The sequence below is a fragment of the Penaeus monodon genome, chromosome 7 (genome assembly GCF_015228065.2).
Source record: "Penaeus monodon isolate SGIC_2016 chromosome 7, NSTDA_Pmon_1, whole genome shotgun sequence".
NCBI lineage: Eukaryota > Metazoa > Arthropoda > Malacostraca > Decapoda > Penaeidae > Penaeus > Penaeus monodon.
The window spans coordinates 8951151-8978650 of NC_051392.1; the positions used below are offsets into that span (position 1 = coordinate 8951151).

Sequence of the window (27500 nt, forward strand, 5' to 3'; positions counted from 1 at the left end):
CTTTGGGAATCTGGAAGAATGAAAGACAAAATAACATAAGTATGTGTGTGATGCGCATGAAGCAATACAAAAAATAACTGACTGGTGGAAGTCATCCTAGTGTGCTGTATAGGAACACTAACTCAACGTCGTTAGCCAGAAGTTGCTAACCTGAGTTCCTTCCAAATGTATTGCAAAATATTATGTATTGAGAAAGTGTGAACGGGGCCGCGGTAGCCGAGTGGTTAGAGCATCGGACTCAAAGACTGTCACGACGGCAATCTGAATTCGAGGGTTCGAGTCACCGGCCGGCGCGTTGTTCCCCTAGACAAGGAATTTCACCTCGATTGTCTACGTCATGGGAGTCCACAGTCCAGTGGCATGTTCCGTGCCGGTCCCAATTCAACCCCGATGAATGGGGAGGGTTGACGGCAGGAAGGGCATCCGGTCGTAAAAACGTGCCAAACCATAATGAAAGATGCGGATACAAAAATTCCGCACCGGCGAACCGTGATGAACATGGAAAAGCCAGTTGAAGAAGAAGAAAAAAAAGAAGAAAAAAAAAAAAGAGAATGTGAACAGTATCATATCGAAACCGTGGTTAAGGAGATAAAAGTATACCTTTATAATAGTAATGATAATCAGGAAATAATAGCGAGTCCTTAAATGTCTCACAAAATATACAGCTGCTTTGTTAATCCAGTCAAGCACTAGTGTCCCAGAAAATCTATATTTTCAAAGGAATATAATAACGCATACGAACTCATATGAATATATTACTGAAATAATTAGTTTCAATGTCACCAAAAGATTGAGTACCATTGCCATAAGCAGATGCACATGAATAGCAACATTTGAATACTGGCCATGAAATATTTGCATTAGTAAAAGAAACCCTAATTCAAGGAAACGTGTGAAAAATCAATAATATCAGGCAATAATACCGAAAAAAAATTCAAGTAAAAAAAAACAAAAAAAAAACAACAACATATATACATACATAAACCAAAATAAATGGAGTCTCAGCTGCAATTGTTTATATTGTTTATGTACAATATGTGAGAACATTAGTTTTTTTTTTTATCAATATTTATATATTGTTTTAAGTACTTTATAAAGATGAATATAACAAAATTAAAATGTTCTGTTTTGATAATCAGAACTGTCAGGTGAAATTGTAAATACATGATTCAGAATATTTGTTTATTTATGAGAAATATATGTTACATTGTGATTTACATGATTGCTTTTTACATTGTGTGGACTAACATTGGAAGTGTCAACACTCGACCTGAAAACACCATTCAGAGGTATCATGCATCGCCAAGTAATTCCTAGGGACATGTCTACTGGATAAAAGGTGAGAATCAGGCGAGTGCTCTACACATCAGGTCCACACAAGCGACTGTGAGTGAATGAGGTGGCACTCAGTTGTGCACGCGGTAGGAGGTGGCGTGGCCGGGGTTGTGGACCACACGGAGGAGCTCGGCGTCACGGAGAGCGGGTCCAGCGGCGGCGGCGTATGTGGTGGGGACATGAGCGGCGTTGTAGGTGGTGAGGGCGGGATGGGCGGCAGTGTAGTGAAGAGGAGAAGCATAGGTTGGTGAGTGGGCGTAGTGGAGTGGAGTGGAGAATCCGTATGAGAATCGGAGAGGAGAATAGACGCCGAAGCCGGGAGCCGCAAGGACGGAGCGCTTCTTACGGGTGTCTGGGGCAGCAGCGGCGGCGGCTGCAGCTTCGTCATAAGCCTGTTGGTGGGCTGCCTTGGCGGCGGCTACCTCAGGAGTGTCCTGGACGGGTTCGGGAAGGGGACCGGGAAGGGCGGCCAAAGGGGCAGTCACAGGGGCGTCGGGAGCCACTGGAAGATTGGTGCCGGACACACGGAATCCAAGGGCATCAGCCACGTAGTGCTGAGTTTGAAGCTTGCCCTCAGAGTCCACATAGTTGTATGAACCACGGACAACACCAAAGGCATCGCGAGACTCAGCGCGTGAAGATGGACCGCCTGCGTAACCGAAGGAGTACTGACCGAGCTCATCCTGAGCGTGGTACTGAGACTGGACAGGTGCTACAGGTGCGAAGGGAGCGGCGTTGTAGGACACAGGTGCGGGAGCGATGTTGTAAGAGACAGATGCAGGAGCTACAGTCTTGATTACAGGTGTTTTGAGGTTGAGAGGAGCAGCTGCAGGAAGGACACCTGCGTATGAGTAAGGGTGCAGAGCAGAATAACCTGCATAAGGATAGGCGCCAAGAAGGCCGTGATGGCCTCCATATACGCCGTTGTACGCAAGCAAGGAGGCGCTGCCGCTAGCCACGAGGGCTGCCACGGAAATCACAGTCTGAAAAGCAAAATCCTTTTATCAGAAACATTTTTGAATTCTATATTGTTGAAGTGAAAAGATGTCAATATCTACAGTAAACTTCCATGTTGTAGAGCTTACCAGAGCATTCATGTTGACCCACCGTCGAGGAGCTGTCTGTCGGGAAAAGCGGCAGCCGTCCCTTATATACCTGTCCTGACCATCATGGGATGGGCGGGGCTTGCCTTCCACATCCGGATACCTTTATGGGTGCAAATCTAGAAAGAATGATATAAAGATTAGTGAAAATGAGAGTGAGAACTAAGGATCAAGTCATGAATATTACTTGCTATGTCTTTGAGCTTAGAATTGGTGATGTCTCGGAAACATACTTGTTAAAATGTATTTATATATAAACATGTATAGATGTATGTATGCATACATATAAGTAATAAAATTATACATTGATAATTATCCCTTGCTATTTTTAGAAAAGGCAAGATAATGTTAGTTATGATTAATTCTCATGCTTCTGATTTTTTCTTCTTTTACTGGGGTTTTCCGTCAGAATCACACTAATGTCAAACGTAGATATACAATGTGTGAAGTACATACACTATGTACACGGAAAAGATTGCCTAGTAGTGATTTCCATGCGCTTGTGTTATATACATTTTCTCCTAAGTGAAAACAATAAAATAATTACATATTTTTTTCTCAAACTGCTTTTGTCATTACCTTTGTTGTTTGGGAATTGACATTCGCCATAAGGAATGTCTTTGTTATCGGAATAGTCATACCTGTCAACAGCGATAAGAGTACTGAATCATGAAGAATGAACTTCGAAATGAAACAAATGTGTGTATAATGCTCATTAAGCAGCACAAACTTAACTGACTGGTGCAAGTGATTTTAGTAAACTATTTAGAAACACTAACTCTACATCATAAGGAAGACGTTACCAACCTTTGTGTCGCAAGTTCCTTCCAAATGTGTTGCGTATTATGCATTGAGAAAGTGTGCACAGTTTCATGTGAAACCCATGATTAAGGAAATAAAAATATATTTCAATAATAGTAATGGTAATTAGGAAACGAGGGCACTTTCTCATATGTCCCACAAAATATACAACGGTTTTGTTAGTCCAGTCAACACTAGTGTCCCAGTATCTTGGTAACCACTTTAATGAAGTCATTTACAGTCAACAGTCAGTCAACACTAGTGTCCCAGTATCTTGGTAACCACTTTAATGAAGTCATTTACAGAAATCTATTCTCTGAAATGAATAAACTATACACTAACGACACAACTATATGAATATATTACTGGAGTAAATCGTTGGTGTGTCGTAGAAGTCTAAGAAATATTTTCAGTGTATCACCAAACTGTGAAGACTGAATACCACTACCAAAGCAGATGAACATGCATAGCAACATTTGAAGACTGTCTATGAAATATTTGCATTGGTAAAAGAAACACTAATTCGAGGAAACCTATAAAAATAAATAAAACAAGGCAGTAATACTGAAATGCATGAAAATCCTTTCTGAAATAATCTGAATAAGATGATTTGCCCAGAGACATCACTGTTACAGTGCTTCCCCGCCTAATGTGGCTTCTCTTCATATAAAACAAGTGACGAATTACTGGGTATACCAACGCTAGAAAAAAGTTTGCTTTGAACATTACGTAGCTGAAGCTAATTGCATGAGTCGAACATGAGAGATGATGAAAAAACTTGCAGGATATGATTTGATATAAATTTATTTTTGTTTTATCATATTTATTTGACATATTTATGTGTAATTGAGTTATTTTCCATAAATTTCCTTTCTTTAGATATGAGTCTGTCTTTTGATCTAAACAATGATATTTCTCATTGCTTACGAAGGCTAGGATGGAAAGTGTAAACACTCGACTTTGCAGATTTCCATTTTCACGAAAAAGATTCAATACTAATGAAGTTCCCCCCCCCCAAAAAAAAAAAAAAAATACTCAGTAGCAATTAATTATAGTTTGTCTATATACAAAATGTGAGAGCACTAGGTTTTTTGTTCTACCCATTTTTTTTTTTATCAAGAATTATGTGTTAAGTACTTTACAAAGATGAATATAAGAATATTGAAATTTTCTTTTTTGATAAGTAGAACCTTGTATTTACAATTCAGTTGAAAGAATGAAGTAAATATAATTTAGAATATTTGTTTATTTATGAGAAATCTATTTTACATTGTGATTTACATGATTGCTTTTTACATTGTGTGGACTAACATTAGAAGTGTCAACACTCGACTTGAACACACTATTGGCAGGCATCATGTATCGGGAAGTAATTCCTGGGAACATATCTGCTGATTAAAGATGAGAATCAGGCGAGTGCTCTACACACCAGGTCCACACAAGTGACTGTGAGTGAATGAGGTGGTACTCAGTTGTGCACGCGGTAGGAGGTGGCGTGGCCGGGTTGTGGACCACACGGAGGAGGTCGGCGTCACGGAGAGCGGGTCCGGCGGCGGCGGCGTATGTGGTGGGGACGTGAGCAGCGTTGTAGGTGGTGAGGGCGGGACGAGCGGCAGTGTAGTGAAGAGGAGAAGCATAAGTTGGTGGGTGGGCGTAGTGAAAGGGAGTGGAGAAGCCGTATGAGAAACGGAGAGGAGAGTAGACGCCGGGAGCCGCAAGGACGGAACGCTTCTTGCGGGTGTCGGGGGCAGCTTCGGCGGCGGCTGCAGCTTCGTCGTAAGCCTGTTGATGGGCTGCCTTGGCAGCGGCTACCTCAGTAGTGTCCTGGACGGGTTCGGGAAGGGGACCGGGAAGAGCGGCCAAAGGGGCAGTCACAGGGGCGTCGGGAGCCACTGGAAGATTGGTGCCGGACACACGGAATCCAAGGGCGTCAGCCACGTAGTGCTGAGTCTGAAGCTTGCCCTCAGAGTCCACGTAGTTGTACGAACCACGGACAACACCGAAGGCGTCGCGAGACTCAGCGCGTGAAGACGGACCGCCAGAGTAACCGAATGAGTACTGGCCGAGCTCGTCCTGAGCGTGGTACTGAGACTGGATAGGTGCTACAGGTGCAAAGGGAGCGGCGTTGTAAGAGACAGGTGCAGGAGCCACAGTGTTGACCACAGGTGTTTTGAGGTTGAGAGGAGCAACTGCAGGAAGACCACCTGCGTATGAGTAAGGGTGTACACCTGCGAATGAGTAAGGGTGTACACCTGCATATGAGTAAGGGTGCAGACCAGAATAACTTGCATAAGGATAGGCGCCAAGAAGGCCATGATGGCCTCCATATACGCCGTTGTACGCAAGCAAGTAGGCGCTGCCGCTAGCCACGAGGGCTGCCACGGAAATCACAGTCTGAAAAGTAAAATCCATTTATCAGAAACATTTTTGAATTCTATACTTTCGAGGTGAAAAGATGTCATTGAAATATCCACAGGAAACTTCCGTGTTGTAGAGCTTACCAGAGCATTCATGTTGACCCACCGTCGAGGAGCTGTCTGTCGGGAAAAGCGGCAGCCGTCCCTTATATACCTGTCCTGACCATCATGGGATGGGCGGGGCTTGCCTTCCACATCCGGATACCTTTATGGGTGCAAATCTAGAAAGAATGATATAAAGATTAGTGAAAATGAGAGTGAGAACTAAGGATCAAGTCATGAATATTACTTGCTATGTCTTTGAGCTTAGAATTGGTGATGTCTCGGAAACATACTTGTTAAAATGTATTTATATATAAACATGTATAGATGTATGTATGCATACATATATGTAATAAAATTATACATTGATAATTATCCCTTGCTATTTTTAGAAAAGGCAAGATAATGTTAGTTATGATTAATTCTCATGCTTCTGATTTTTTCTTCTTTTACTGGGGTTTCCCGTCAGAATCACACTAATGTCAAACATAGATATACAATGTGTGAAGTACATACACTATGTACACGGAAAAGATTGCCTAGTAGTGATTTCCATGCGCTTGTGTTATATACATTTTCTCCTAAGTGAAAACAATAAAATAATTACATATTTTTTTTCTCAAACTGCTTTTGTCATTACCTTTGTTGTTTGGGAATTGACATTCGCCATAAGGAATGTCTTTGTTATCGGAATAGTCATACCTGTCAACAGCGATAAGAGTACTGAATCATGAAGAATGAACTTCGAAATGAAACAAATATGTGTATAATGCTCATTAAGCAGCACAAACTTAACTGACTGGTGCAAGTGATTTTAGTAAACTATTTAGAAACACTAACTCTACATCATAAGGAAGACGTTACCAACCTTTGTGTCGCAAGTTCCTTCCAAATGTGTTGCGTATTATGCATTGAGAAAGTGTGTAGTTTCATGTGAAACCCATGATTAAGGAAATAAAAATAGATTTCAATAATAGTAATGGTAATTAGGAAACGAGGTCGCTTTTTCATATGTCCCACAAAATATACAACGGCTTTGTTAGTCCAGTCAACACTAGTGTCCCAGTATCTTGGTAACCACTTTAATGAAGTCATTTACAGTCAACAGTCAGTCAACACTAGTGTCCCAGTATCTTGGTAACCACTTTAATGAAGTCATTTACAGAAATCTATTCTCTGAAATGAATAAACTATACACTAACGACACAATTATATGAATATATTACTGGAGTAAATCGTTGGTGTGTCGTAGAAGTCTAAGAAATATTTTCAGTGTATCACCAAACTGTGAAGACTGAATACCACTACCAAAGCAGATGAACATGCATAGCAACATTTGAAGACTGTCTATGAAATATTTGCATTGGTAAAAGAAACACTAATTCGAGGAAACCTATAAAAATAAATAAAACAAGGCAGTAATACTGAAATGCATGAAAATCCTTTCTGAAATAATGTGAATAAGATAATTTGCCCAGAGACGTCACTGTTACAGTGCTTCCCCGCCTAATGTGGCTTCTCTTCATATAAAACAAGACTATCAGTGACGAATTACTGGGTATACCAACGGTAGAAAAAAGTTTGCTTTGAACATTACGTAGCTGAAGCTAATTGCGTGAGTCGAACATGAGAGACGATGAAAAAACTTGCAGGATATGATTTGATATAAATTTATTTTTGTTTTATCATATTTATTTGACATATTTATGTGTAATTGAGTTATTTTCCATAAATTTCCTTTCTTTAGATATGAGTCTGTCTTTTGATCTAAACAATGATATTTTTCATTGCTTACGAAGGCTAGGATGGAAAGTGTAAACACTCGACTTTGCAGATTTCCATTTTCACGAAAAAGATTCAATACTAATGAAGTTCCCCCCCCCAAAAAAAAAAAAAAAAAAAAAAATACTCAGTAGCAATTAATTATAGTGTGTCTATATACGAAATGTGAGAGCACTAGGTTTTTTGTTCTACCCATTTTTTTTTTATCAAGAATTATGTGTTAAGTACTTTACAAAGATGAATATAAGAATATTGAAATTTTCTTTTTTGATAAGTAGAACCTTGTATTTACAATTCAGTTGAAAGAATGAAGTAAATATAATTTAGAATATTTGTTTATTTATGAGAAATCTATTTTACATTGTGATTTACATGATTGCTTTTTACATTGTGTGGACTAACATTAGAAGTGTCAACACTCGACTTGAACACACTATTGGCAGGCATCATGTATCGGGAAGTAATTCCTGGGAACATATCTGCTGATTAAAGATGAGAATCAGGCGAGTGCTCTACACACCAGGTCCACACAAGTGACTGTGAGTGAATGAGGTGGTACTCAGTTGTGCACGCGGTAGGAGGTGGCGTGGCCGGGGTTGTGGACCACACGGAGGAGGTCGGCGTCACGGAGAGCGGGTCCGGCGGCGGCGGCGTATGTGGTGGGGACGTGAGCAGCGTTGTAGGTGGTGAGGGCGGGACGAGCGGCAGTGTAGTGAAGAGGAGAAGCATAAGTTGGTGGGTGGGCGTAGTGAAAGGGAGTGGAGAAGCCGTATGAGAAACGGAGAGGAGAGTAGACGCCGGGAGCCGCAAGGACGGAACGCTTCTTGCGGGTGTCGGGGGCAGCTTCGGCGGCGGCTGCAGCTTCGTCGTAAGCCTGTTGATGGGCTGCCTTGGCAGCGGCTACCTCAGTAGTGTCCTGGACGGGTTCGGGAAGGGGACCGGGAAGAGCGGCCAAAGGGGCAGTCACAGGGGCGTCGGGAGCCACTGGAAGATTGGTGCCGGACACACGGAATCCAAGGGCGTCAGCCACGTAGTGCTGAGTCTGAAGCTTGCCCTCAGAGTCCACGTAGTTGTACGAACCACGGACAACACCGAAGGCGTCGCGAGACTCAGCGCGTGAAGATGGACCGCCAGAGTAACCGAATGAGTACTGGCCGAGCTCGTCCTGAGCGTGGTACTGAGACTGGATAGGTGCTACAGGTGCAAAGGGAGCGGCGTTGTAAGAGACAGGTGCAGGAGCCACAGTGTTGACCACAGGTGTTTTGAGGTTGAGAGGAGCAACTGCAGGAAGACCACCTGCGTATGAGTAAGGGTGTACACCTGCGAATGAGTAAGGGTGTACACCTGCATATGAGTAAGGGTGCAGACCAGAATAACTTGCATAAGGATAGGCGCCAAGAAGGCCATGATGGCCTCCATATACGCCGTTGTACGCAAGCAAGGAGGCGCTGCCGCTAGCCACGAGGGCTGCCACGGAAATCACAGTCTGAAAAGTAAAATCCATTTATCAGAAACATTTTTGAATTCTATACTTTCGAGGTGAAAAGATGTCATTGAAATATCCACAGGAAACTTCCGTGTTGTAGAGCTTACCAGAGCATTCATGTTGACCCACCGTCGAGGAGCTGTCTGTCGGGAAAAGCGGCAGCCGTCCCTTATATACCTGTCCTGACCATCATGGGATGGGCGGGGCTTGCCTTCCACATCCGGATACCTTTATGGGTGCAAATCTAGAAAGAATGATATAAAGATTAGTGAAAATGAGAGTGAGAACTAAGGATCAAGTCATGAATATTACTTGCTATGTCTTTGAGCTTAGAATTGGTGATGTCTCGGAAACATACTTGTTAAAATGTATTTATATATAAACATGTATAGATGTATGTATGCATACATATATGTAATAAAATTATACATTGATAATCATCCCTTGCTATTTTTAGAAAAGGCAAGATAATGTTAGTTATGATTAATTCTCATGCTTCTGATTTTTTCTTCTTTTACTGGGGTTTCCCGTCAGAATCACACTAATGTCAAACATAGATATACAATGTGTGAAGTACATACACTATGTACACGGAAAAGATTGCCTAGTAGTGATTTCCATGCGCTTGTGTTATATACATTTTCTCCTAAGTGAAAACAATAAAATAATTACATATTTTTTTTCTCAAACTGCTTTTGTCATTACCTTTGTTGTTTGGGAATTGACATTCGCCATAAGGAATGTCTTTGTTATCGGAATAGTCATACCTGTCAACAGCGATAAGAGTACTGAATCATGAAGAATGAACTTCGAAATGAAACAAATATGTGTATAATGCTCATTAAGCAGCACAAACTTAACTGACTGGTGCAAGTGATTTTAGTAAACTATTTAGAAACACTAACTCTACATCATAAGGAAGACGTTACCAACCTTTGTGTCGCAAGTTCCTTCCAAATGTGTTGCGTATTATGCATTGAGAAAGTGTGTAGTTTCATGTGAAACCCATGATTAAGGAAATAAAAATAGATTTCAATAATAGTAATGGTAATTAGGAAACGAGGTCGCTTTTTCATATGTCCCACAAAATATACAACGGCTTTGTTAGTCCAGTCAACACTAGTGTCCCAGTATCTTGGTAACCACTTTAATGAAGTCATTTACAGTCAACAGTCAGTCAACACTAGTGTCCCAGTATCTTGGTAACCACTTTAATGAAGTCTTTTACAGAAATTTATTCTCTGAAATGAAAAAAACTATACACTAATGACACAACTATATGAATATATTACTGGAGTAAATCGTTGGTGTGTCGTAGAAGTCTAAGAAATATTTTCAGTGTATCACCAAACTGTGAAGACTGAATACCACTACCAAAACAGATGAACATACATAGCAACATTTGAAGACTGTCTATGAAATATTTGCATTGGTAAAAGAAACACTAATTCGAGGAAACCTATAAAAATAAATAAAACAAGGCAGTAATACTGAAATGCATGAAAATCCTTTCTGAAATAATCTGAATAAGATGATTTGCCCAGAGACGTCACTGTTACAGTGCTTCCCCGCCTAATGTGGCTTCTCTTCATATAAAACAAGTGACGAATTGCTGGGTATACCAACGGTAGAAAAAAGTTTGCTTTGAGCATTACGTAGCTGAAGCTAATTGCATGAGTCGAACATGAGTGACGATGAAATAACTTGCAGTATATGATTTGATATAGATTTGTATTTGTTTTATCATATTTATTTGATATATTTATCAAATAATAATTGATTTATTTTCCATAATTTTCCTTTCTTTAGATATGAGTCTGTCTTTTGATCTAAACAATAATATTTTTCATTGCTTACGAAGGCTAGGATGAAAGTGTAAACACTCGACTTTGCAGATTTCCATTTTCACGAAAAAGATTCAATACTAATTAAGTTCCCCCCCCCCAAGAAAAAAAGGATACTCAGCAGCAATTAATTATAGTGTGTCTATATAAGAAATGTGAGAGTACTAGGTTTTTTGTTCTACCCATTTTTTTTTATCAAGAATTATGTGTTAAGTACTTTATAAAGATGAATATAAGAATATTGAAATGTTCTCTTTTGATAAGTAGAACCTTGTATTTACAATTCAGTTGAAAGAATGAAGTAAATATTATTTAGAATATTTGTTTATTTATGAGAAATCTATTTTACATTGTGATTTACATGATTGCTTTTTACATTGTGTGGACTAACATTAGAAGTGTCAACACTCGACTTGAACACACCATTGGCAGGCATCATGTATCGGGAAGTAATTCCTGGGAACATATCTGCTGATTAAAGGTGAGAATCAGGCGAGTGCTCTACACACCAGGTCCACACAAGTGACTGTGAGTGAATGAGGTGGTACTCAGTCACGAAGAGCGGGTCCGGCGGCGGCGGCGTATGTGGTGGGGACGTGAGCGGCGTTGTAGGTGGTGAGGGCGGGATGGGCGGCAGTGTAGTGAAGAGGAGAAGCATAAGTTGGTGAGTGGGTGTAGTGGATTGGAGTGGAAAATCCGTATGAGAAACGGAGAGGAGAGTAGACGCCGAAGCCGGGAGCCGCAAGGACGGAACGCTTCTTGCGGGTGTCGGGGGCAGCAGCGGCGGCGGCTGCAGCTTCGTCGTAAGCCTGTTGGTGGGCGGCCTTAGCAGCGGCTACCTCAGGAGTGTCCTGGACGGGTTCGGGAAGGGGACCAGGAAGGGCGGCCAGAGGGGCAGCCACAGGGGCGTCGGGAGCCACTGGAAGGTTGGTGCCGGACACACGGAATCCAAGGGCGTCAGCCACGTAGTGCTGAGTCTGAATCTTTCCCTCAGAGTCCACGTAGTTGTACGAACCACGGACAACACCGAAGGCGTCGCGAGACTCAGCGCGTGAAGATGGACCGCCGGCGTAACCGAATGAGTACTGACCGAGCTCATCCTGAGCGTGGTACTGAGACTGGATAGGTGCTACAGGTGCGAAGGGAGCGACGTTGTAGGAGACAGGAGCAGGAGCCACGGTGTTGATTACAGGTGTTTTGAGGTTGAGAGGAGCAGCTGCGTATGAGTAAGGGCGTACACCTGCGTATGAGTAAGGATGCAGGGCAGAATAACCTGCATAAGGATAGGCGCCAAGAAGGCCGTGATGGCCTCCATATACGCCGTTGTACGCAAGTAAGGAGGCGCTGCCGCTAGCCACGAGGGCTGCCACGGAAATCACAGTCTGAAAAGTAAAATCCTTTTATCAGAAACATTTTTGAAATTATATATTTTGGAAGTGAAAAGATGTCTCTTGAATAATTCACAAGAAACCTCCGTGTTGTAGAGCTTACCAGAGCATTCATGTTGACCCACCGTCGAGGAGCTGTCTGTCGGGAAGAGCAGCAGCCGTCCCTTATATACCTGACCATTATGGGATGGGCGGGGCTCTTCCTTCCACATCCGGTTATGCCTACAAGTGTGGATACTGAACAAATGCGAAAAACTATGAAAAATGACAGAATACACAATAATACAGAATAACTCTATAAGAATTCTGCTTGTAATGATTTTGTTCTGTAAACATGTGCAGATTCCCTAAAATAATTAGTTTTTGTTATCTTTCCTCTATACCTATTTATAAGGCAAGAAAATAACCATAATTGATTTTCATGCCCGTGATATCTTTCAATTGACTTTCTGATAAAAAAACACATGAATATTTACTATATGAACCATGCTATATACAAATAATAGATGACTTCCAGAATTCACCAGCCGAATATCTTGTTAATGCTGTATTTAAGCCCTCTTTTCTACTATTTCCCGTATACTGAAACTATTATGGTGATTTGCAGATTTGTTTACTTCTCATTTCAGGTGAATGGATTGTTGAATCGCTGATATTTTGTTATTGATGTGGTTCGTTGTTGGGGTATAATTTTTTGTAAGGGAAGAGAAATGTATAGTTTATTGGAAAGATCCTTGTGGATTTGGTGCTAAGGGTTTACAGCGACAAAGCAGCTGAATTTGAAAGACAACTATGAATTAGAGTAAGTAGGATATGTGCTTGCATTTCCATGCATTATATTGACTGCACAATGCATATATATATATATATATATATATATATATATATATATATACACATATATATATAACTAAAGAGAATGTAGGCGTTCAGAGATTTGATATACATTATGTTTAGAGTTTTCCTGATGTAAACATTCTGCTTTTGTTCTAGAAGCACGGTGAGTTCTGGATGTTAACTTACTATTAAGTTGTAAAGAGCTATAAAAAATGACAATGAAAGATATAGAATAACTCGTCAAGAATACCACTTGTAATGATTTTGTTATCTGAACTTGTGCAGATTCCCTAAGTACGTTAGGATTTATCTTTCTTCTATACCTATCTATAAGGCAAGAAAATATCCATAATTGATTTTCATGCCCGTGATATCTTTCAATTGACTTTCTCATTAAAAAAAATACATGAATATTTATTTCCGATATGAACTATGCTATGTGCAATATCTACAAATAATAGATGACTTCCAGAATTCACCAGCCGAATGTCTTGCTAATGCTGTATATAAGCTTCTTTTCTACTATGTCCCGTATACTGAAAATATTATGGTGATTTGCAGTTTTGTTTACTTCTCATTTCAGGTGAATGGATTATTGAATGGCTGAAATTTTGTTATTGATGTGGTTCGTTGTTGAGGTATAATTTTTTTTATGGGAAGAGGAATGTATAGTTTATTGGAAAGATCCATGTGGATTTGGTGCTAAGGGTTTACAGCGACAAAGCAGCTGAATTTGAAAGACAACTATGAATTAGAGTATGTAGGATATGTGCTCGCATTTCCATGCATTACATTGACTGCATAATGCATGTATATATAACTAAAGAGAATGCAGGTATTGAGAGATTTGATATGCATTATGTTTAGAGTTTTCCTGATGTAAACATTCTGCTTTTGTTCTAGAAGCACGGTGTGTTCTGGATGTTAACCTACTATTAAGTTATTCATTATATATAGTTATTTAAATCATAAAGATATTTTACATTGCTTAAATAGGGTCGCATGGAAGGTGGCAACTTAGCTGATTTACCTCTTTGCCGAAAAGTAATTGTTCCGAAACGAATACTAATTGTAAGGTCTTGGAAAATATGACAGAAGGAAGACTATTACAGGATATGCCAACGCTAGGAAAAAAATAGCATTGACCATTACGTGGCTGAAGAAGCTAATGAAATGATTCAAACATATGACAAGTTTCACGGAGATAAGAGACGATGAAATGACTTGCAGCATATATGATATGATATAGATTTATATATATTTTATATTCATTTGATATATTTATTTGATATTGAGTTATTTACCATATATTGTCTTTGGAAGTATGACGCCTTTTGATTTAAAGAAAAATCATTACTAACGAAGTGTAAGTTTTTACTTGAATGATAGATCAGCTTGTTTCATAGCTTCATTCAATATTTTCTCGACCCTATATGCATCAATGCTCCTTAGCAATATTTAGGGTAAGAAATATAGATAAATAAAATAACATGATATATTCAAAATAAATACAGTTATTTCACAAAAACATTTTCTTATTTCAGTTTTTGTTCGTCCTTTTATATTCGTTAGTGGTGGTTCAGGATGAAAGCTTGCTACATTCTCTTCATTTTTTATGTGGAATAATTTTTGTTTTGCCTCCAATATGGGATATGGATTTTGTGCAAAAAGGCTTGAGAGAGATTGCAGACATGGGTATTATGAATAACACTGTCCTATTCCACTTCCAGATAATGTAAATATTGCTTTGTTAGTGTCTCACGAGTATACAGGAGAGCACCGTGTCCCATGCCAGGTGTTGGAGGAAAGACACCTCCCCTTTACTTGCCCAAGCACAACAGCTCGGGTAAAACCTCAGGGCATTCGTATAAAGAAAAAAGGAGATATTTAAATTTTACTTCTAGAGAAACCTTGTACATATATGCAGAACAAAGACAAATATTTTTATAACATTTATATATCTTATATAAAGTGTTACTGAGAAGTGGGATTTTATATACTTGGACCAATCCCCGAACACGAAGGCTACCAGGGAAAGTGTAAACGCTAGACTTCGCGGATTTACATTTTCATAAAATAGAAAGATTCAATACTAATTCAAGTTTAAATCTTAAAAAAGGCTAAATTAAATGGATACTCAGCAACAATTGTTTGTATTGTCCTTATATTCGTTGTGTAGGAACATTAGGATTTTGTTTTGCTTAAACTTTTTTTTTCTTATTATGAAATATATATATATATTTTTTTTAAATATTTCATAATGATGGATATAACAAAATTGAAATGTTCTATTTCGTAAAGTTGAAAGGATGAAGTAAATATAATGTAGAATAGTTGTTTATTTATGAGAAATCTATTTTACATTGTGATTTACATGATTGCTTTTTACATTGTGTGGACTAAAATTGGAAGTGTCAACACTCGACTTGAACACACCATTGGCAGGCATCATGTATCGGGAAGTAATTCCTGGGAACATATCTGCTGATTTAAGGTGAGAATCAGGAGAGTGCTCTACACACCAGGTCCACACAAGTGACTGTGAGTGAATGAGGTGGTACTCAGTTGTGCACGCGGTAGGAGGTGGCGTGGCCGGGGTTGTGGACCACACGAAGGAGGTCGGCGTCACGGAGAGCGGGTCCAGCGGCGGTGGCGTATGTGGTGGGGACATGAGCGGCTTTGTAGTTGGTGAGGGCGGGATGGGCGGCAGTGTAGTGAAGAGGAGAAGCATAGGTTGGTGAGTGGGCGTAGTGGAGGGGAGTGGAAAATCCGTATGAGAAACGGAGAGGAGAGTAGACACCGAAGCCGGGAGCCGCAAGGACGGAACGCTTCTTACGGGTGTCAGGGGCAGCAGCGGCGGCGGCTGCAGCTTCGTCATAGGCTTGCTGATGGGCGGCCTTAGCAGCAGCTACCTCAGGAGTGTCCTGGACGGGTTCGGGAAGGGGACCGGGAAGAGCGGCCAGAGGGGCAGTCACAGGGGCGTCGGGAGCCACTGGAAGGTTGGTGCCTGACACACGGAATCCAAGGGCGTCAGCCACGTAGTGCTGAGTCTGAATCTTTCCCTCAGAGTCCACGTAGTTGTATGAACCACGGACAACACCGAAGGCGTCGCGAGACTCAGCGCGTGAAGATGGACCGCCGGCGTAACCGAAGGAGTACTGTCCGAGCTCATCCTGAGCGTGGTATTGAGACTGGATAGGTGCTACAGGTGCAAAGGGAGCTACATTGTAGGAGACAGGAGCAGGAGCCACGGTGTTGATTACAGGTGTTTTGAGGTTGAGAGGAGCAGCTGCAAGAAGGCCACCTGCGTATGAGTAAGGGTGTACACCTGCGTATGAGTAAGGGTGCAGGGCAGAATAACCTGCATAAGGATAGGCGCCAAGAAGGCCATGATGGCCTCCATATACGCCGTTGTACGCAAGTAAGGAGGCGCTGCCGCTAGCCACGAGGGCTGCCACGGAAATCACAGTCTGAAAAGTAAAACCCTTTTATGAGAAACATTTTTGAAATTATATATTTTGGAAGTGAAAAGATGTCACTTGAATAATTCACAAGAAACCTCCGTGTTGTAGAGCTTACCAGAGCATTCATGTTGACCCACCGTCGAGGAGCTGTCTGTCGGGAAGAGCAGCAGCCGTCCCTTATATACCTGACCATCATGGGAAGGGCGGGGCTGTTCCTTCCACATCCGGTTATGCCTACAAATGTGGATACTGAACAAATGCGAAAAGCTATGAAAAATGACAGAATACACAATAATACAGAATAAGAAGATTTCTGCTTGTAATGATTTTGTTCTGTAAACATGTGCAGATTCCCTAAAATAATTAGGTTTTGTTATTTTTCCTCTATACCTATTTATAAGGCAAGAAAATAACCATAATTGATTTTCATGCCCGTGATATCTTTCAATTGACTTTCTGATAAAAAAAACATACATGAATATTTATTAACTATATGAACCATGCTATATACAAATAATAGATGACTTCCAGAATTCACCAGCCGAATGTCTTGTTAATGCTGTATTTAAGCTCTCTTTTCTACTATTTCCCGTATACTGAAACTATTATGGTGATTTGTTTACTTCTCATTTCAGGTGAATGGACTGTTGAATCGCTGATATTTTGTTATTGATGTGGTTCGTTGTTGGGGTATAATTTTTTGCAAGGGAAGAGAAATGTATAGTTTATTGAAAAGATCGTTTATGCATTTGGTGCTAAGGGTTTACAGCGACAAAGCAACTGAATTTGAAAGACAACTATAAATTAGAGTATGTAGGATATGTGCTCGCATTTCCATGCATTACATTGACTGCATAATGCATATATATATAACTAAAGAGAATGTAGAACGTTAAGAGATTTGATATACATTATGTTTAGAGTTTTCCTGATGTAAAAATTCTGCTTTTGTTCTAGAAGAAAGGTGTGTTCTGGATGTTAACTTACTATTAAGTTATTTATTAGATATAGTTATTTAAATCATGAGGATATTTTACATTGCTTAAATAGGGTCGCATGGAAGGTGTCAACTTAGCTGATTTACCTCTTTGCCGAAAAGTAATTGTTCCGAAACGAATACTAATTGTAAGGTCTTGGAAAATATGACAGAAGGAAGACTATTACAGGATATGCCAACGCTAGGAAAAAAATAGCATTGACCATTACGTGGCTGAAGAAGCTAATGAAATGATTCAAACATATGACAAGTTTCACGGAGATAAGTGACGGTGAAATGACTTGCAGGGTATGATATAATATAGATTTATATATGAATTATAATTATTTGAAAATATATTTATTTGATATTGTTATTTACCATATATTGTCTTTAGAAGTATGACAGTTGCCTTATGATAAAAAAAATCATTGCTTACGAAGTGAAAGTTTTTACTTAAATGATAGATCAGCTTGTTTCATTGTCTCAATATTTTTCGACTCTATATGCATCAATTCCTCCTTAGCAATATTTAGGGTACGAAATATAGATAAATAAAATAATATGATATATTTAAAATAAATAATTATTTCACAAAATATTTTCTTATTTCATTTTCTGTCCGTCCTTTTATTTTCGTTAATGGTTGTTCAGGATGAAAGCTTACTACATTCTCTTCATTTTTTTATGTGAAATATATTTTTTTTCCCTCCAGTATGGGATATGGATTTTGTGCAAAAAGGCTGGAGAGAGATTGCAGACATGAGCATTATAACACTGAATAACACTGTCCTATTCCACTTCCACATAATATAAATATTGCCTTGTTAGTGACTCACGAGTATACAGGAGAGCACCGTGTCCCATGCCAGGTGTTGGAGGAACCTTGTACATATATACAAGACAAAGAAAAATATTTTTTATATCCTTTATATATCTTATAGAAAGTGTAACTGAGAAGTGGGATTTTATATACCTGGACCAATCCACGGCCACGAAGGCTACCAGGGAAAGTGTAAACGCTCGACATCGCGGATTTACATTTACATTTACATTTAGTTTCAATACTAATTCAAGTTTAAATTATAAAAAAGGCTAGATTAAATGGATACTCAGCAACAAATGTTTGTATTGTCCTTATATTCTTTGTGTAGGAACAATAGGATTTTTTTTCTTTTTACTTTTTTTGTTCTTATTATGAAATATATATATATTTAAATATTTCATAATGATGGATATAACAAAATTGAAATGTTCTATTTCATAAAGTTGAAAGGATGAAGTAAATATAATGTAAAATATTTGTTTATTTATGAGAAATCTATTTTACATTGTGATTTACATGATTGCTTTTTACATTGTGTGGACTAACATTGGAAGTGTCAACACTCGACTTGAACAGACCATTGGCAAGCATCATGTATCGGGAAGTAATTCCTGGGGACATGCATGCTGGTTAAAGGTGAAGATCAGGCGAGTGCTCTACACACCAGGTGCACACAAGCGACTGTGAGTGAATGAGGTGGCACTCAGTTGTGCACGCGGTAGGAGGTGGCATGGCCGTGGTTGTGGACCACACGGAGGAGCTCGGCGTCACGGAGGGCGGGTCCAGCGGCGGCGGCGTATGTGGTGGGGACGTGAGCGGCGTTGTAGGTGGTGAGGGCGGGATGGGCGGCAGTGTAGTGAAGAGGAGAAGCATAGGTTGGTTGGTGAGCGTAGTGGAGGGGAGTGGAGAATCCGTATGAGAAACGGAGAGGAGAGTAGACGCCGAAGCCGGGAGCCGCAAGGACGGAACGCTTCTTACGGGTGTCGGGGGCAGCAGCAGCGGCGGCTGCAGCTTCGTCGTAAGCCTGCTGATGGGCGGCCTTAGCAGCGGCTACCTCAGGAGTGTCCTGGACGGGTTCGGGAAGGGGACCGGGAAGGGCGGCCAGAGGGGCAGCTACAGGGGCGTCGGGAGCCACTGGAAGGTTGGTGCCGGACACACGGAATCCAAGGGCGTCAGCCACGTAGTGCTGAGTCTGAATCTTTCCCTCAGAGTCCACGTAGTTGTATGAACCACGGACAACACCGAAGGCGTCGCGAGACTCAGCGCGTGAAGATGGACCGCCGGCGTAACCGAATGAGTACTGACCGAGCTCATCCTGAGCGTGGTACTGAGACTGGATAGGTGCTACAGGTGCGATGGGAGCTACGTTGTAGGAGACAGGTGCAGGAGCCACGGTTTTGAGGTTGAGAGGAGCAGCTGCAGGAAGGACACCTGCGTATGAATAAGGGTGAAGAGCAGAATAACCTGCATAAGGATAGGCGCCAAGAAGGCCATGATGGCCTCCATATACGCCGTTGTACGCAAGCAAGGAGGCACTGCCGCTAGCCACGAGAGCTGCCACGGAAATCACAGTCTGAAAAGTAAAATCCTTTTATGAGAAACATTTTTGAAATTATATATTTTGGAAGTGAAAAGATGTCACTGAATAATTCACAAGAAACCTCCGTGTTGTAGAGCTTACCAGAGCATTCATGTTGACCCACCGTCGAGGAGCTGTCTGTCGGGAAAAGCAGGAGGAGTCCCTTATATACCTGACCATCATGGATGGGCGGGGCTCTTCCTTCCACATCCGGTTATGCCTATAAGTGTGGATACTGAACGAATGCGAAAAGTTCTGAAAAATGACAATGAAAGATATAGAATAACTCGCTAAGAATACTGTAATGATTTTGTTATTAAACTTTTGCAGATTGCCTAAAATACATTAAGTTTTGTTATCTTTATTCTATACCTATTTATAAGACAAGAAAATAATAACCATAATTGATTTCCATGCCAGTGATATCTTTCAACTGACTTTCTGATGAAAAAACATGAATATTTACGATTTGAATTATGCTATGTGCAATATATACAAATAATAGATGCCTTCCAGAATTCACCAGCCGAATGTGTTGTTAATGCTGTATATAATCTATCTTTTCCACTATTTCCCGTATACTGAAATATGGTGATTTGCAGTTTTGATTACTTCTCATTTCAGGTGAATGGACTGTTGAATCGCTGATATTTTGTTATTGATGTGGTTCGTTGTTGGGGGTACCATTTTTTGTAAGGGAAGATGAATGTATACTTAATTGGAAAGATCCTTGTGCATTTGGTGTTAAGGGTTTACAGCGACAAAGCAAATGAATATGAAACAGAGTATGTAGGATATGTGCTTACATTTCCATACATTACATTGACTGCACAATACATATATGTATATATATAACTAAAGAAAATGTAGAATGTTGAGAGATTTTGATATACATTATGTTTATAGATTTCCTGATATAAACATTCTGCTTTTGTTCTAGAAGCACGGTATGTTCTGGGTGTTAGCCTACTATTAAGTTATTCATTAGATATAGTTATTTAAATCATGAGGATATTTTACATTGCTTAAATAGGGTCGCATGGAAGGTGTCAACTTTGCTGATTTACCTCTTTGCCGAAAAGTAATTGTTCCGAAACGAATACTAATTGTAAGGTCTTGGAAAATATGACAGAAGGAAGACTATTGCAGGATATGCCAACGCTAGGAAAAAAATAGCATTGACCATTACGTGGCTGAAGAAGCTAATGAAATGATTCAAACATATGACAAGTTTCACGGAGATAAGTGACGGTGAAATGACTTGCAGGATATGATATGATATAGATTTATATATATAAATTATATTTATGTGATATAATATTTATTTGATATTGAGTTATTTACCATATATTGTCTGGAAGTATGGCAGTTGCCTATGATATGATAAAAAAAAAATTGCTTACTAAATGTAAGTTTTTACTTATTCAATATTTCTCGACCCTATATGCATCAATTCCTCCTTAGCAATATTTAGGGTAAGAAATATAGATAAATAAAATAACATGATATATTCAAAATAAATACATTTTCTTATTTCAGTTTCTGTTCGTCCTTTTATTTTCGTTAGTGGTGGTTCAGGATGAAAGCTTGCTACATTCTTGTCTTAATTTTTGTTTTGCCTCCATTATGGGTTATGGATTTTGTGCAAAAAGGCTTGAGAGAGATTGCAGACATGAGCATTATGAATAACACTGTCCTATTCCACTTCCGGATAATGTAAATATTGCCTTGTTAGTGTCTCACGAGTATACAGGAGAGCACCGTGTCCCATGCCAGGTGTTGGAGGAACCTTGTACATATATACAAGACAAAGAAAAATATTTTTATAACCTTTATATATCTTATATAAAGTGTAACTGAGAAGTGGGATTTTATATACCTGGACCAATCCACGGACACAAAGGCTACCAGGGAAAGTGTAAACGCTCGACTTCGCGGATTTACATTTTCATAAAATAGAAAGTTTCAATACTAATTCAAGTTTAAATCTTTAAAAAAAATAGATTAAATGGATACTCAGCAGCAAATGTTTAAATGTTACTTTTTTCGTATTATGAAATATATATATTTAAGTATTTCATAATGATGGATATAACAAAATTGAAATGTTCTATTTCATAAAGTTGAAAGGATGAAGTAAATATAATGTAGAATATTTGTTTCTTGATGAGAAATATATCTTACATTGTGATTTACATGATTGCTTTTTACATTGTGTGGACTAACATTGGAAGTGTCAACACTCGACTTGAACACACAATTGGCAGGCATCATGTATCGGGAAGTAATTCCTGGGGACATGCATGCTGGTTAAATGTGAAGATCAGGCGAGTGCTCTACACACCAGGTCCACACAAGCGACTGTGAGTGAATGAGGTGGCACTCAGTTGTGCACGCGGTAGGAGGTGGCGTGGCCGGGGTTGTGAACCACACGGAGGAGCTCGGCGTCACGGAGAGCGGGTCCAGCGGCGGCGGCGTATGTGGTGGGGACATGGGCGGCTTTGTAGGTGGTGATGGCAGGATGGGCGGCAGTATAGTGAAGAGGAGAAGCATAGGTTGGTTGGTGGGCGTAGTGGAGGGGAGTGGAGAATCCGTATGAGAAACGGAGAGGAGAGTAGACGCCGAAGCCGGGAGCCGCAAGGACGGAACGCTTCTTACGGGTGTCGGGGGCAGCAGCAGCGGCGGCTGCAGCTTCGTCGTAAGCCTGCTGATGGGCGGCCTTAGCAGCGGCTACCTCAGGAGTGTCCTGGACGGGTTCGGGAAGGGGACCGGGAAGGGCGGCCAGAGGGGCAGCCACAGGGGCGTCGGGAGCCACTGGAAGGTTGGTGCCGGACACACGGAATCCAAGGGCGTCAGCCACGTAGTGTTGAGTCTGAATCTTTCCCTCAGAGTCCACGTAGTTGTATGAACCACGGACAACACCGAAGGCGTCGCGAGACTCAGCGCGTGAAGATGGACCGCCGGCGTAACCAAAAGAGTACTGACCGAGCTCATCCTGAGCGTGATACTGAGACTGGACAGGTGCTACAGGTGCGAAGGGAGCTACGTTGTAGGAGACAGGAGCAGGAGCCACGGTGTTGATTACAGGCGTTTTGAGGTTGAGAGGAGCAGCTGCAGGAAGGACACCTGCGTATGAATAAGGGTGCAGAGCAGAATAACCTGCATAAGGATAGGCGCCAAGAAGGCCATGATGGCCTCCATATACGCCGTTGTATGCAAGTAGGGAGGCGCTGCCGCTAGCCACGAGGGCTGCCACGGAAATCACAGTCTGAAAAGTAAAATCCTTTTATGAGAAACATTTTTGAAATTGTATATTGTGGAGTGAAAAGATGTCACTGAAAAATTCACAAGAAACCTCCGTGTTGTAGGGCTTACCAGAGCATTCATGTTGACCCACCGTCGAGGAGCTGTCTGTCGGGAAGAGCAGCAGCCATCCCTTATATACCTGTGGACATCCTGGCCATCATGGGATGGGCGGGGCTCTGCCTTCCACATCCGGTTATGCCTACAAGTGTGGATACTGAACGAATGCGAAGAGCTCTGAAAAATGACAGTGAAAGATATAGAATAACTCGTTACGAATACTGCTTCTAATGATTTTGTTATCTTGTATAAATTTTGTATAGATTCCCTGTAATACTTAGGTTCTGTTATCTTTCTTCTATACCTATTTATAAGGTAAGAAAATAACCATAATTGATTTTCATGCCAGTGATATCTTTCAATTGAGTTTCCCATAAAAAAAACAACAACAACGATATGTACTATGCTATGTCCAATATATAGAAATGATGGATTTCTTCCAGAACTCACTATTCGAATATTTTGTAAATGCTGTATATGAGCTATTTTTTCTACTTTGTCCCGTATACTGAAAATACTATTGTGATTTGCATATGTGAATGGATTGTTGAAACACTGAGATTTTATTATTGATGTGTTTCGTTGTTGGGAGTTTTTTTTGTAATGGATAGGGATTGTATACTTTGTTGGAAAGATCCTTGTGCTAAAGGTTTACGGCGACAAGGCGACTTTAAAATGGAGTGTGTAGGATATGTGCTTGCATTTCCATGCATTATATTGACTGCACAATACGTATATATAACTTACTAAAGAGAATCTAGAACGTCAGAGAACATAACTCGACGTCTTAAAGACATGATCGACAAGAGCAAGATTGAGAACATGACATGAGACATCCGCATTCAGAAAGGAAACACCAGACCACAAAACCGAAATTAATCAAACTCCATTTTATTATCACAAAGGACGCTAACTAGACGGGATTTTTTTGTGTGATTCTCTCCTTTTGGCTGCATTTCATGTCATCGACTGACGAATTCCTAGATAATAAGAAGGAAGGACATTGACACTGAGCACTGCCAAGAAGAAAATCAGGTGGCGTTTGTTTATCGTATAACGACTTTCACGAAGATGAGACGATAGAAGGATTTTCTTGAGAGATTTTGACATATATGTTTACAGTTTTCCTGATATAGACATTCTCTGTTTGTTCTAGAAGTACTGTATGTTCTGGATGTTAATTTACCATTAAGTTATTCATTAGATGTAATTATTTAAATCATGACATACAAGAGGATATTTTATTTTGCTTAAATAGGTTCGCACGGAAAGTGTCAACTTGGCTGATTTGCCTGTTCGCCGAAAAGTAATTGTTCCGAAACGAATACTAATTCTAAGGTCTTGGAACATATGCCAAAAGGATGAGTATTTACCAATCTTATATCTCTCCTTTGTTTACTTGCTGTGGACAGTACTCACTTCATTGTAAAACATATAGATTGCTAACAAGCACTTTCGGAAGAGGTATGACAAAACACTATACATCAGAATATTGTTAAAAGAAGAGGTAACAGTTTCGAAACCCTTTCAGATCTGATCTTCAGGTATGTAGATGGAATCCAGGAGGATTTTCAACTGCTGTCAATAAACGTTTTTTGTGTATGAGTTTTTCACTTATGAAATGCATTATATTGTTTTAAAGCACTTAAGGGGGGGGGGGAGGATGGACAAAACACTGCTTCTTGTTAATAAAATGGTAGATAAAAAACCTACGAAATATGGATTTATTGAAGGAGACTGTTTCTAATTAGAGTTCATCTAGGACTGTATATAAAATCCAGAAGGGTTTCGAAATTGTAATTTCTTTCATTTAGTCTATTTTGTGTATTTTACGTATTTAATATCTTACCAAAACGCCTCTTATGTAAGAACCGGGGCCAGACGCATAGGTTAAAGCACAGATAATTTATCAAACCTTTTTAATTATCAGAAATATAATATCTTATATTGTGATTTACATGACTGCTTTTTACATTGTGTGGACTACCATGAAAAGTGTCAACGCTCGGCCGGAAAACACCATTTACAAGCATCATGTGTCGCCAAGTAATTCCTGGGGACGTTTGCTAATTAAAGGTGAGGATCAGGCGAGTGCTCTACACATCAGGTCCACACAAGCGACTGTGAGTGAATGAGGTGGCACTCAGTTGAGCACGCGGTAGGAGGTGGCGTGGCCGGGGTTGTGAACCACACGGAGGAGTTCGGCGTCACGGAGCGCGGGTCCAGCGGCGGCGGCGTATGTGGTGGGGACGTGGGCAGCGTTGTAGGTGGTGAGGGCAGGATGGGCGGCAGTGTAGTGAAGAGGAGAAGCATAGGTTGGTTGGTGGGCGTAGTGGAGGGGAGTGGAGAATCCGTATGAGAAACGGAGAGGAGAGTAGACGCCGAAGCTGGGAGCCGCAAGGACGGAACGCTTCTTACGGGTGTCGGGGGCGGCAGCGGCGGCGGCTGCAGCTTCGTCGTAAGCCTGTTGGTGGGCGGCCTTGGCGGCGGCTACTTCAGGAGTGTCCTGGACGGGTTCGGGAAGGGGACCGGGAAGGGCTGCCAGAGGGGCAGCCACAGGGGCATCAGGAGCCACTGGAAGGTTGGTGCCGGACACACGGAATCCAAGGGCGTCAGCCACGTAGTGCTGAGTCTGAACCTTTCCCTCAGAGTCCACGTAATTGTAAGAACCACGGACAACACCGAAGGCGTCGCGAGACTCAGCGCGTGAAGATGGACCGCCGGCGTAACCGAAGGAGTACTGACCGAGCTCATCCTGAGCGTGATACTGAGACTGGATAGGTGCTACAGGTGCGAAGGGAGCTACGTTGTAGGAGACAGGAGCAGGAGCCACGGTGTTGATTACAGGTGTTTTGAGGGTGAGAGGAGCAGCTGCAGGAAGGCCTCCTGCGTATGAGTAAGGGTGCAGAGCAGAATAACCTGCATAAGGATAGGCGCCAAGAAGGCCATGATGGCCTCCATATACGCCGTTGTACGCAAGCAAGGAGGCACTGCCGCTAGCCACGAGGGCTGCCACGGAAATCACAGTCTGGAAGGAAACATCCATATATTAGACAAACAAACACATGCAAGCTTATTAATAAACGCCAAAAATAGTTTAAACGAAATGCTCACTTTCTCAAAGCCCACCAGAGCGACAGAAATAAACGTATGAAAGTTTTGTTTCAAAACCTACCAGAGCGTTCATGTTGACCCACCGTCGAGGAGCTGTCTGATGGCAATGAAAACGGCCTCTCCTTTTATACCTGGCGATCATCCTGACCGCGACAAGGGCGTGGTCCTTCCTTTCACAGCCGGGTCCTCTATACTTCTGTTTCTCTGGTAATTGCAGTCATAGACGTATATGGGTGTGTGATGACATAAGAGTTTCAGTAATGTTGATTTTTTCTCTCTTGATCCTTCGTTATAATGATATGATCATCGGTATTTGATGATAAGCAGAAATATAATGAAATCTTGTATTCTGTGTGTTTATTTATTTATTTTAATTCTACGTGAAAATAGTACTTCAAGATAGTGTGCTGTAGAGATGGACGACAGGTGTGTTGCACTTTGCATTATCTGCCGTAATATGAATATGATAGGAGTTGTTTTTATTTTATGAAGTGGAGTGAAGAGAGAGAGAGAGAGAGAGAGAGAGAGAGAGAGAGAGAGAGAGAGAGAGAGAGAGAGAGGCAGACAGATGAATACATAAACAGAACGAGAGATATAATAATAGACAGATGGAATGATATACAAACAAACTGAGAGATAAAAAAATCAGCACATACCTCTTCCCATACAATTAGAATCCCATAAGACCTTTCACAGAACGCAATAAAGATTTCCCAAAAGCAATGACATCGAAGGTTAGAATCCTACTAAAATATTAAAAGCACAAAATAAGTGCCACTTAACACCGTATTACCCGCAAGCGATAAGTAGCAGCTCGTTAACCACAAGGAGGAAAGGGTTTGGTTGTCTTGCGTATTAAGGTTTTTCTTATGATCTTTTTTATTTTCGATTTTTTTATTCATTTATTTACTTATTTATTTATTTATTTTAACAAGGGCATGGTTTGTTGGAAGTGTGTTCATTTTCCTTTTCCTTATTTTTATTATTTTTTCTATACAAAAAAAAAAAAAAAAAATGTTTGTCGCTTTTTGTTGTTATCATTAGATTTCACTGTAACTATCTCTCGTATATCAATGCAATAATGATAAGAAAGACGGGAAAATCAAAAAATGATAATAATGATTGTAATAGCGGTAACGGTAA

General features: G+C 40.7%; 5 protein-coding genes across 8 annotated transcripts; all 5 read right to left on the minus strand.

Annotated features, from left to right (window-relative positions):
- Nucleotides 1-1168: 1168 nt before the first annotated feature.
- LOC119575056 (cuticle protein 19.8-like) lies at nucleotides 1169-2450 on the minus strand. The gene is made up of 2 exons (XM_037922437.1): nucleotides 2421-2450; nucleotides 1169-2318 (listed from the first exon to the last, which is right to left on the minus strand). Exons 1-2 carry the CDS (start codon nucleotides 2430-2432, stop codon nucleotides 1407-1409), a joined length of 924 nt encoding a protein of 307 aa, XP_037778365.1. The 5' UTR covers nucleotides 2433-2450; the 3' UTR covers nucleotides 1169-1406.
- Nucleotides 2451-4469: 2019 nt separating this feature from the next.
- LOC119575520 lies at nucleotides 4470-9100 on the minus strand. The gene is made up of 5 exons (XM_037923170.1): nucleotides 9074-9100; nucleotides 8054-8966; nucleotides 7853-7959; nucleotides 5821-5877; nucleotides 4470-5633 (listed from the first exon to the last, which is right to left on the minus strand). Exons 1-5 carry the CDS (start codon nucleotides 9083-9085, stop codon nucleotides 4635-4637), a joined length of 2088 nt encoding a protein of 695 aa, XP_037779098.1. The 5' UTR covers nucleotides 9086-9100; the 3' UTR covers nucleotides 4470-4634.
- Nucleotides 9101-11118: 2018 nt separating this feature from the next.
- Nucleotides 11119-12333, minus strand: LOC119575062 (cuticle protein 19.8-like). Its single transcript, XM_037922447.1, has 2 exons — nucleotides 12302-12333; nucleotides 11119-12192 (listed from the first exon to the last, which is right to left on the minus strand). Exons 1-2 carry the CDS (start codon nucleotides 12311-12313, stop codon nucleotides 11359-11361), a joined length of 846 nt encoding a protein of 281 aa, XP_037778375.1. The 5' UTR covers nucleotides 12314-12333; the 3' UTR covers nucleotides 11119-11358.
- A 3028-nt stretch (nucleotides 12334-15361) lies between these two features.
- On the minus strand, nucleotides 15362-23360 carry LOC119575058 (cuticle protein 19.8-like). 4 transcript variants are annotated; one of them, XM_037922441.1, is made up of 3 exons: nucleotides 23256-23275; nucleotides 19766-19874; nucleotides 15362-16396 (listed from the first exon to the last, which is right to left on the minus strand). In XM_037922441.1, the coding sequence occupies exons 1-3, from the start codon at nucleotides 23265-23267 to the stop codon at nucleotides 15597-15599; spliced, it is 921 nt and encodes a 306-aa protein (XP_037778369.1). In that variant the 5' UTR covers nucleotides 23268-23275; the 3' UTR covers nucleotides 15362-15596. The 4 variants fall into 4 exon arrangements, with proteins under 4 accessions (XP_037778369.1, XP_037778370.1, XP_037778368.1 ...); XM_037922442.1 differs by lacking the exon at nucleotides 23256-23275 and adding an exon at nucleotides 19983-20058; XM_037922440.1 differs by lacking the exons at nucleotides 19766-19874; nucleotides 23256-23275 and adding an exon at nucleotides 16615-16644 and having other exon boundaries at nucleotides 15362-16505.
- Nucleotides 23361-25148: 1788 nt separating this feature from the next.
- LOC119575054 lies at nucleotides 25149-26522 on the minus strand. The gene is made up of 2 exons (XM_037922435.1): nucleotides 26419-26522; nucleotides 25149-26271 (listed from the first exon to the last, which is right to left on the minus strand). The coding sequence occupies exons 1-2, from the start codon at nucleotides 26497-26499 to the stop codon at nucleotides 25387-25389; spliced, it is 966 nt and encodes a 321-aa protein (XP_037778363.1). The 5' UTR covers nucleotides 26500-26522; the 3' UTR covers nucleotides 25149-25386.
- Nucleotides 26523-27500: the final 978 nt, after the last annotated feature.

Bases quoted from the DNA above. Each gene is read 5' to 3' on its own strand.
- LOC119575054 (XM_037922435.1), bottom strand. From the start codon at position 26,499: ATGATCGCCAGGTATAAAAGGAGAGGCCGTTTTCATTGCCATCAGACA. The intron at 26,272-26,418 runs GTAGGTTTTGAA...GTTTCCTTCCAG, and splicing joins GGGTCAACATGAACGCTCTG to ACTGTGATTTCCGTGGCAGC.
- LOC119575058 (XM_037922441.1), bottom strand. The intron at 16,397-19,765 runs GTTATTCTGCTC...ATCCTTATGCAG, and splicing joins TGGCGCCTATCCTTATGCAG to GTTATTCTGCCCTGCACCCT.
- LOC119575520 (XM_037923170.1), bottom strand. The intron at 5,878-7,852 runs GTAAATCACAAT...CATTCTTTCTAG, and splicing joins ACAATGTAAAAAGCAATCAT to ATTTGCACCCATAAAGGTAT. The intron at 5,634-5,820 runs GTCAGGACAGGT...TTTACTTTTCAG, and splicing joins GCCCCGCCCATCCCATGATG to ACTGTGATTTCCGTGGCAGC.